Below are 10,166 nucleotides of genomic sequence, written 5' to 3' on the forward strand. Positions count from 1 at the left end.
TTAGATGGTACAATTTCAGTTTGCAAGATGCAAAAAAAATTCTGGAGCTAGATGGTGGTGATGGTTGCACAATACTGTGAAAGTACTTACTGAGACAGAACTGTACACTTTAAAATGATAACTTTTGTTATGTGTCTGCCACAGCTTGAGAAGAAAAAAACTAAGGGATTTTCCCAACTAATTATTTAAACATTTTATAGAAAAATGGGTCATTTGGTTTTACACTCTAAAGAAGTTTAAAAAGCAAAAAAGAAAACCAGGTTGAGTTACATTTTATAGTGGTTCAGATTACTCCTAATGGTTAAACCTTTAGGAGCCACTGTTCTCCACTCCTTTCTGGTATTATTGTAGGCCTCTCCTCTGGATTCCCATTTGCTGCCCTGATGTCACATTTTTTGAAAGAGGTCACCAATAATGCAGCCTAGAGGTGAAAGAGGATGAAATAAATGTATATGCTTCTATATCTCGTGAAAGAAAAAACCCTCTCAATTCTGAAAATAGTACTATGATACAAAAAAAAAAATGAAGGGTACATAACAGAGGCAGAAAAATGAACTGTAACCCAAATGGAGTAAACTATCTTATCAAGTTTAAATATTTAACTGGTAGAATCAGATCTCAGCTCTCGAAACACCTCTGAGGCATGTGACTCTAGTGACCAACTGAATAAACAAAACCAGCACCTCTTCAACACAGGCTGTCATTCGCCGTGAAATGCTTCATCACACTTGTTTCCTTCATTCTCTTCAGCACCCTTAACAAGGATCCACTCTAGGCTCATCTTTTTCCTAACTCTCCTTTTAAAAATGTCACTGCTCCAGCCATAGCTGTGATGTTACGAACTCCTAATCTTTCTCTTGAGCTCAGAGTACTCTTCAAAGCTCTCACTCTGCATTTCCAAATATCATGAGAACTCCCTTGGGCAACTGAATTCAGTTCATCCCAAACAGAATTCCATCTACCCTCTCAAACTCATTCCTTCATTTTCTAGTCTTGTTAGTAGTGCTATTATCTTCCCAGATATACAAAGCTAGAAACCTAATCCATTTCTGAAATCTCTTCTCGTATAACACCGTCTTTATTGTTTGCTCTCTAAAAGTCACTGTAAACTTATTGCCAAATTCAGGATTTCACAATTCAAGTGAAAATGCAAGCTCTTGCCTCTCTCCACTATAGAGAGATAGCCTTTATTTATCAGCTCTGACAAATAAACTCTCCTGTGTAAAAAAAAAAAAAAAAAAGAAAAAGAAAGAAAGAAAATGCAAGCTCTTAAGAAACAAGATGACATAAACACATATACAATTCTGCTATAGGTACTTCTCTCATTAGTAAACTCCCAGGGATGCTGCTATTTTAAAAAATGCTTTAAATTATTTAACAGCTATAGCATAATTTTCAATATGCAAACCTGGTGAATTTAATCAGAAAAAAAGAATAACATTAATATATAGGCACACTTAAGAAACTAATTTTAAAATATAGGTTTGGGTGTTAAGGATGTAGCTCAATGGTAGCATATTTGCCTAGCACAGGGATAAAGGTAGGGGAGAGCAGGGCTAGGTGTATTTATTGTAGATATTAACTTTCCCAACAGAGAATTCAGGGAACTGTTTCCCACTGATTTCTGCTCTGAGTAATTACTGCTTTATTTTATTGCATTTAAAAAATAAAGTATGGGAGCTGGGATTGTGGCTCAGCGGTAGAGTGCTCGCCTAGTGCAGGCGGGACCCGGGTTCAATCCTCAGCACCACATAAAGAAAAATAAAGGCATTGTGTTTGTCCATCTACACCTAAAAAATAAATATTTTTTTAAAAATAAATAAAGTATGATGAAAGAAGAATAGTTTTCTAAAGCTGGAGTGGCTGTGACACAATGAGTCAACAGTCAACATTTATGTAAGTGGAAGGCAATACTGCATTTTAATCTTTTAAAAATACCTACCATAAATGGTGAGGCAAAAAAGAAATGGAAGAGCCATCACCATACTGGAAAAGTACATCAAAGTACATAGATACAGATGATATTGCTCCAACAATCAGGCTTATAAGACAGGGAGAATAATATAAGCATGAAATAACTTAATGCTTACAAATGACAAATCAAACCACTGCCTTAAATCAAATGCATACTTTATAAAACTGGCAAGGTGTCTGACATTTCAAAGAATACATTACCATGTGGGAAAATATACATCCATAAGGTAATGCAATTTTAAAACAACCTTGAGAAGTTACATTCTCTTAACTATTAAAAATGTTAAAGGGGACCGAGGCTGTGGCTCAGTGGTAGAGTGCTTGCCTAGCACATGTGAGACACTGGGTTTGACCCCCAGCACCACATAAAAAAATAAACAAATAAAATAAAGGTTTGGGCTGGAGTTGTGGCTCAATGGTAGAGCGCTCGCCAAGCAAGTGGGAGGCACTGGATTCGATCCTCAGCACCACATAGAAATAAATAAAGATATTGTGTCCATCTACAACTAAAAAAAATTTTTTTTAAATTTAAAACTGTATCTGGTGAGACTAAAAGAGGAGCAAGTTATTTAAAATTTGCTGTGTACGTGGCATCAATTCAGTATATCTGCAAAATCACTAAGTGGAACTATAAAATCATTCAGACTTCTGGACCTGGTAATTCTACATACCAGCTTCTGTTCCAAATAAAGAATTCAGGAGAATAAAAGTAATATAAAGATACTCATAAAAATAGGAGGGGGAAAAAAACCCTGAATATATACTAACATGGAAATAGCGAAATAATGATATATTTCCACAGAGGAACAATTCATAATACTTATTAAAAGTGACAACTCTATAATTTAGGTAATGTACAAATGTTTTGTCAGAAATTATCCTGAATAAGGGCTGGGATTGTGGCTCAGTGGTAGAACGCTTGCCTAGCATGTGTGAGGCACTGGGTACAATTCTCAGCAATGCATATAAATAAAGACCCACTGACAACTTAAAAAAAAATTATACATACACACACACACACACACACACACACACACACACACACACTCACACGTGAGTGTGTGTGTGTAGAAATTAGAAAAAAGAACACCAAATATGCTTACACAGTACAATTGGGATCATTAATAAGAACTGCCTAGATCGATTATAAATACTGCCTAAGAATTATTTACATTGCCTGTCAAAATGTGTTGCCTAAAATGTGGGCAGAGATTAAAACTATTTGTAGAAACACATACCCATTATAATCCAACAGTAATACACAAAGTTCCAAATTTTAATGATTACATATGTTATATAAAGTCACTTAATTGCCTAGTTTAAAAGTACACAATTCATTCCTATGTCCAAACTTTCAACTTCCAATTCTTAAAATTACAGGATTTTAGAACAAGGAAGAAAATCCTCTTTTCCCATATTTTTTATTGACAAGGAAATAATTCATCCAAAATGATCTAACTACTGGAAAAATTAACCTGTGTATTTTATTAGTTCTGTTCAAAAAGACCATTCAAGCAAGACTACTAACAAATGAAGTATTAAATATTAATGTAAAAAATTTAGCATTACAACTTTATCCTTAGTTACTACAATTTTACAGTTAATGTCCCATATTCACTTCAAAACTTTTCCATGCATGTAAAAGAAAATACATTTGGGAAAACATTTTAACAAATCATTTTCTCTGAAAAATAAATCAGTGAAACAAGCTGATGTGTCTGACTTGTTCCTTGAATAGTTAGATACCAATTTTTTCACCTACTGACTCCTTTCCTACCCCCCCTCCCCGTCAAATCACTTAGAGTAAAAGAAACAGAATTAACCAACACAGAGGACTATACATGGAAGAAAAATATAGAAAAGATAATCTACAGCTTTTTCATTCACCTTATGCTTAGAAGAAAGTCTGAAGCTTTTTTTTTTTCCTTTCATTAAACCTTATAAAAATGATTGTCTTCTACAGAGGGAAAGAAGATAAAGAGGGGTGGACAATATACTCAGAGGCTAGGAGGAATATGCCATTTCAGATAGCTGACATAATGAACACCTGACCCTCACAAGCTTGAGTAGTGTATTTTAAGATAAAATAAACAAAAACAACAACCAGCATATCTTACCTGTACAGAGAAGTCCATCTTTGTAGTAAAGTGCATACACTCTGGCACTGTGTCCAATTAATGATGAGGTCTCAAAGGCTTCATGGTCCTCCAGTTGCTTCATTCTTAAAATAGCCTTCAAATAAACCTTCTTCCAGTGCAAAGCGTCCTGAACAGAATCATCTATCTGCCAGCCCAAATTTTTACAAGCAGTCTGCCACACCTCTGTACAGGCACTTATCACCTTATTCCACTGTTTAGAGACGAGGCAGCATGTGAGTAAAGTCTGAGGATCAAGCCATTTTAACAAATAAAAACTGAGCTCCAAGGGAAGGAGTTTGAGGAAGTCTCGCTTGAGGAGAGTCTCCAGGTTATTGGAGAGATGCCTGAGCTGGACTGCCCCACTCAGACTAATCAGGTGATCCAGAGTTTCATTTTTCTGCAAGTCCGTCAGAGAAAGAAACGTAACAGAAATGTTATCAAGCCATGTCTCAAAGTCCTTTCTCTCCATAAGGTTATGGAAAAATTTACCTGTGGCACATCAAAATATTGTATTAGTTCTGTTCAAAAAGACCATTCAAGCAAGATTGCTAACAAATGAAGTATTAAAATTAATGTAAAAAATTTAGCATTACAACTTTATGCCTAGTTACTACAATTTTACAGTTATGTACCATATTCACCTTAAAACTCTTCCATGCACATAAAAGAAAATAAATTTGGGAAAACATTTTAACAAATCATTATCTCTGAAACATAAATCAGTGAAACAAGCTGATGTGTCTGACTTGTTCCTTTTGAAGTCTAGCACACGCTACATGCATTATCACAGTAAAAGACTTACAAATATTCATTCATAATGAAACAATGTATTCTATAATACATCCCCCTATCAGAGCTACTATAAAATTACTTCCTTAATGAATTCCTTAATACACTTTATTTGAGCACTAAAATCATAAAAATAAGCATCAGATATAACAACCAGAAAGCAAGTCTCTGGAGCAGTAACCTAAGACATTAGTTATTAGTTATCTTGCTAGGTTTAACTTAACCTGTTACCAAAACCACAGAACTGACTGCTTGCTTTTGCAATAGATGTCCAGGCAAAAAGGTATGAAGAAAAAAATATACACAGATGAAGTAAGTTATGTGCCTCAGACATTCTGGTTCCTCTACCTCCTTTTTGGAACTACCTGTTAGAACATGAATTACACAGTCTGTTTCTATAAGCCTCAGATGAGCTACTGACAAGTCTTAAACATGTGTGCCAGAAACCCATGAGGGTCCTAGAAGCCTGCACAAATAAGGCAAATTGATAACGCTGATACTGTGGGGCACAGTGGCATATGCCTGTTACCCTAGCTCCTTGGGAGACTGAGGCAGGAGGATTCCAAGTTATAGGCTGGCCTCAGTAACAAAGTTGAGACCTGCCCTCCCCCATCTCAAAAACACAAAAACAAAAAATAATAATCTTATTTATTTATTTATTTATTTTTCAGTTTTCGGTGGACACAACATCTTTATTTTATTTTTATGTAGTGTTGAGGATTGAACTCAGCGCCCCGCGCATGCCAGGCGAGCGCGTTACCGCTTGAGCCACATCCCCAGCCCCAAAAATAATAATCTTGATGCTTAAAACAAACAGTTATCACCATCTTCACTTTGCAGATGAGAAAACTACAGGTCACAGAAGATAAATTACTTGCCTCTACTCACAGATCTAGTAAAAGAGCAGAACAGAATGGAAGGCAGTGCTCTCAAAATCAGTACACCCAGTTATCTGTCTTAAGTCAGTGATAACCAGAAGAACCACAACCTGGTGACAAGATCTGGGGGGACTGTATCTGATTATACCATTTTTCCTTTTGGGAGAATGACAAATTGTTCCAAGACTAAATGGGACAAAAGAATTTTAAAGTATCCTGCATTAGTATCAACAGGCATCAATTCCCTCTTCATAATGTGTACTAACTAATGGAAAGAGAACAAGAAAATAGAGCAAACCAACTTAAAAAAAAAAAAAAAAAAAAAAAAACCTCATCCCCAAGATTGGACATGTACTATTAGATGAGTGATAGGGTTTTTTTTTTTTTAATTCGAGGGATTGAACCCAGGGGTGCTCAACCAGTAAGCCACATCCCCAGCCCTTTTTAATATTTTATTTTGTGACAGGGTCTCACTGAATTGCTTAGGGCCTCGCTAAATTGCTGAGGCTGACTCTGAACTCAGGGCAGGTGGCAGGTCTCAACTTTGTTACCTAGGCCAGCCTATAACTCGGAATCCTCCTGCCTCAGCCTCCCAAGATGCTAGGATTATAGGTGTGCACCACTGTGCCCAGCTCCACAGGACTTTTTAAAAAAGCCTTTTAATCTGATTAGTTTCCTACAAGACTGACTTTAATTTTTAAAATTTATGTCCATAATAACTGAAAAAGGAAATAAATTTCTTTCCGAAAAATCACCTAGATCACAACTTCACGAAAAGCCAGATCTCATCTTCCAACTTTAATATAAAGTGAGTAAACACATTTCCAATATCAAATTTGGCAAGAATGTATTCAGACAAAAAATAGTGTGACTTATTAGTTTACATCAGTCACATCTGCTATAGAATAGTTTTGGTTCCTGTAACTGTGATTGGACTTCAAGATAATATTTTTAAAGCTGAAGGATTTGAGTAAAGGATGTATTAATTTATAAAAGATAACTTGGTTGCCAAAAATAGTTCACATCAAGTTTTATCAACTTACTATAAGATAACAAGCCCTCTTCTTCCTCTGTATCCTAGCAACCTTCTAGAACAATCCTTTTTGGAGGGATCCCCACATTGTCACAACAGCTAATTAATTAATATGATCAATTAAAAACACATGCTTTGGTATCTTTTTTTGTTGTTGTTTACAGTAAAGTATGGAGGGACTTCCTTCACCACATCTACCCCATACACACATACACACTATGACACACATCTGCTTACATTTCTGAGTTAAATGGCCACAAGGCAAATCTAAAATAATCATTAAAACATCATCAGGTTCTTACCATTCATGAATATTTAAGAGCAATCCTATAACAGGCCAAAGTAATGTGCCCATAAACTTTCCAGTGAGTACCTTTATTTTAAAAGCCCCTGTCATGTCTAAGATGTACATATTTATATATTCTCCTAAGCCCTGAAAAGAATTTTTTGGTCCAGCTCTTATATTACGTTACTGTTCAACACCCACGGAGGCTATTTTCTAGTTCTTCACCTCCAATTCTTATGAAAAAGGTTTTTGTTTTTTGTGTTTTGTTAAATAAAGTAGGTTTCATTAACTCTGCGGAATGTACTGTTAAAAACACCAATTTATCTCAGCACCACAAACAAGACAAAACAAACAAGCCACAGATTTTTAATTTTCTAAAAGAATTAACTAACTTTGGAAGGAACTTCCTTAAGGTCATAGGTCTAAACTGAACTCTTTTACAGTGCCTTTAGGAATATCATGTACTGGTAGCACAAGGTCTCCAGGGAGAAACCTCAGGAAGTAGAATTTCAATTCAACATGAGGAGGAGCTTTTAAATCATCAAAGCTTTCCAACAATGGAATAACTACCTCCAGAGTAGTGAGTTTCCCATTACTGTGAATAATCTGGACAGCTGGATACAGACAAAGGCAGAATGGGATAAATGAAAATGCTTTGGAGTCAAATTTTTCACTGATTCAGCCACTTCCTATGTGATCATGGAAATGTTCAACTAACTTCTAAATTTCAATTCTGTCATTTGTGAAATGCAAATTACTATTCAACTTCAGGATTTTGAGAATAAGAAATAAAGCAGGGAGATGTGTGGCATAGTGCCCAACTTAGGGTAACTCAAATAGTACTTTTTATTAGTCTCATTACTATGAACATCTGGAAAGGATTCCTTTTTGTGGCACTGAGGCTGGAATGACATGACCACTGACATCCCTCCCAACCTTATCTTGTCACAAAGTTTCTCTTAATACCTGGAAGAAAAATTTAAGGACTCAAACATCCTGGGTTTAATTTTAGAATTAAGGGTAGTTACTGAGTTGAGGCTATAAATTGCTCACTAGGTACTTTTTTCTCTCTCCCCTACCCACATCCCCAGCTGTCTAACACTTATTTTCCCCACCTCAAACTCAACATTAAACTTGCCCTTCTGACTTTAATATTAACAATCACAAAGCTCTGAGGAAATACATATTGTGCTGAAAAGATTCCTAAGTTGGGAGTTGAGACCTGGGTTTGATCTCTGGATCTGCAATTAATTTTCTCTGTTCCCTTAGGCAACTCTCTTATTTAAACTGGTTTCAAAGACTGAAGTAGTGCTCATAAACATTACCTCACTTGATCTTCACAAGTTCATAAAGGGTGTCAATATTATTGTCCTTACCTAACAAATGAGAAATTTATGGCCTAAGAAATGGAGTGGCATTTCCAGAATTGCATAGAAAGTATCAAGCTCAACATCTTGACCAGTTTCCACCCTTCCCAAGCAAAACCAAATTTACACTCCAACACCTTATTAAAGACAGCACATTCTAGATAAAACAGTGTGAATGTTTTCTCTTCTTCTACTCCATCAGGACCTGGCCTAGTAAAGAATGAAAGCCAGACATATGTTAAGAAGGCTTCCTCTTCCCTCTTTTTTCCTATCAAACAGCTTTTAAAAAAGGGGGGGGGGGTTTGAAAATGTACATTAGCCTAAAAACTTACACATGTGTAAAACATCTTGTACACTTAAGAAAATAATAATATTGCTGCCTCCAGAGAGGCAAGATGAGGAAAGGGAGAGGTTCCTTTTACTCGTATAAATAAGGGCTCTCCAACTCCACTTGCTACCAAGTGACCTTAGGCAAATCATTCCACCTACCTCAAGTCCAGTTTCCTTACTTGTAAAAACAAGCGGCCACTAACAGCCTTTCACACCCATAAACTCAGATTTGTGAGGATTTAAGCAGGATAAAGCACACACACAAAAAAAAAATTTGGTATAGAACCTGGCGCACTGTAAGCACACGACAAATGCCAGCTACCATTGTTACTTAGAATATTTATTATCTTTGCTTTTTTCCAAGAGGCACCCCACATACACACCTGTTTCCATGGCATACCCACAATTATGGCGCAGTCCCCCATATTACCACAACGGCTTATAATTCATAAATCACCTCGCCACACTTCCTCATCTTTCCAACTCCTGGTAGCCCTGGGACTTCAGTTATCTCATTTAGCACCTAGGAAACTGAGGAACTAGGAGGCAGGAGCTCCCAGACCTAATTTCCCCATCTCTAAAATGAACTCCAGATCCCGGAGCTGATTAGTAGCTCCCAGGTCCCCGGCTCCCGGAGCCATGCTCCGCGCGACACTGACCTGAGCGAGCGCCCCGGGGCCCGGGACCTCGCGCCGGGCTCACACCGAGTAGGCGCGCTCGGGCCGCCAGAGCCTCGCAGCGGCCGGGTCCGCTCCGCAGCCATGGCGCCTGCAGGGAGAGAAAGACAAACAGCCGGAGGAACCGCGGGTCAGCAGAGGATCGGGCGGCAGAGAACCCCCTCCCTGACGGGCCCCGCCTCGCACACAGACCTGGACCTGCGGCCGCCGCTCTGGGTCCGCAGCCTCACTGGGGAGCGGCTTCCGGTGCTGCTCGCGTCATCTCCGCGCGTCCCGCTGTCCCCCGGCGCCCGGCGGAAGCGGCTGCACTTCCGGCCCCGCCGGAAAGGGGAGATGGGAAGGAAAGGGGTGAGCCAGGAAGGCGCGGCACGCCGTGGGGCTCTCTCCTAGTTTATAGTGCAGTCGAGGCTCTACGGTATCTTCGGCTTCCTGCGGAACATCCAGATTTGCCCAGAGTTCGATGTCCCTTACTCAGCCTTATCTTGCACTCAGCCACAGTTTTTCTTAATAGTCTCAATTCACTGGGAAGAAGCAGCTGTGGCTAAGTTGAGATGTGTCCAAATTCAATCCATTGAGCAGCTATTATAACCCAAACATTGTTCAAGGAAATAGGTTAGGGTACAAAAAACACAGAAATCCCTTACCACCTGAGGCCTACATCTAGTAGAAGCAGGAAGATATAAATAACCAAGCA

General features: G+C 38.2%; 1 protein-coding gene across 5 annotated transcripts in view; it reads right to left on the reverse strand.

Moving 5' to 3' along the window:
- The window catches only part of Fbxw2 (F-box and WD repeat domain containing 2), a 49,432-nt gene extending 39,658 nt beyond the window's left edge, over positions 1 to 9,774 (reverse strand). For 4 of the 5 annotated variants that reach the window (XR_013438261.1, XM_040286215.2, XM_040286214.2 and 1 more), the window contains exons 1-3: positions 9,665 to 9,773; positions 9,455 to 9,563; positions 4,092 to 4,601 (exon numbers count right to left, since the gene is read on the reverse strand). Coding sequence is in view for 4 of the 5 variants with exons in the window: in XM_040286215.2 (XP_040142149.1) it covers positions 4,092 to 4,581 (490 nt within the window). In the remaining variant the exon portion in view is untranslated. Of the gene's footprint in view, positions 1 to 4,091; positions 4,602 to 9,454; positions 9,564 to 9,664 lie in introns of all 5 variants that reach the window. The other variant, XM_021723479.3, reaches the window with a different exon arrangement.
- Positions 9,775 to 10,166: the final 392 nt, after the last annotated feature.

The sequence above is a fragment of the Ictidomys tridecemlineatus genome, chromosome 4 (assembly GCF_052094955.1).
Source record: "Ictidomys tridecemlineatus isolate mIctTri1 chromosome 4, mIctTri1.hap1, whole genome shotgun sequence".
NCBI classification, from domain to species: Eukaryota; Metazoa; Chordata; class Mammalia; order Rodentia; family Sciuridae; genus Ictidomys; species Ictidomys tridecemlineatus.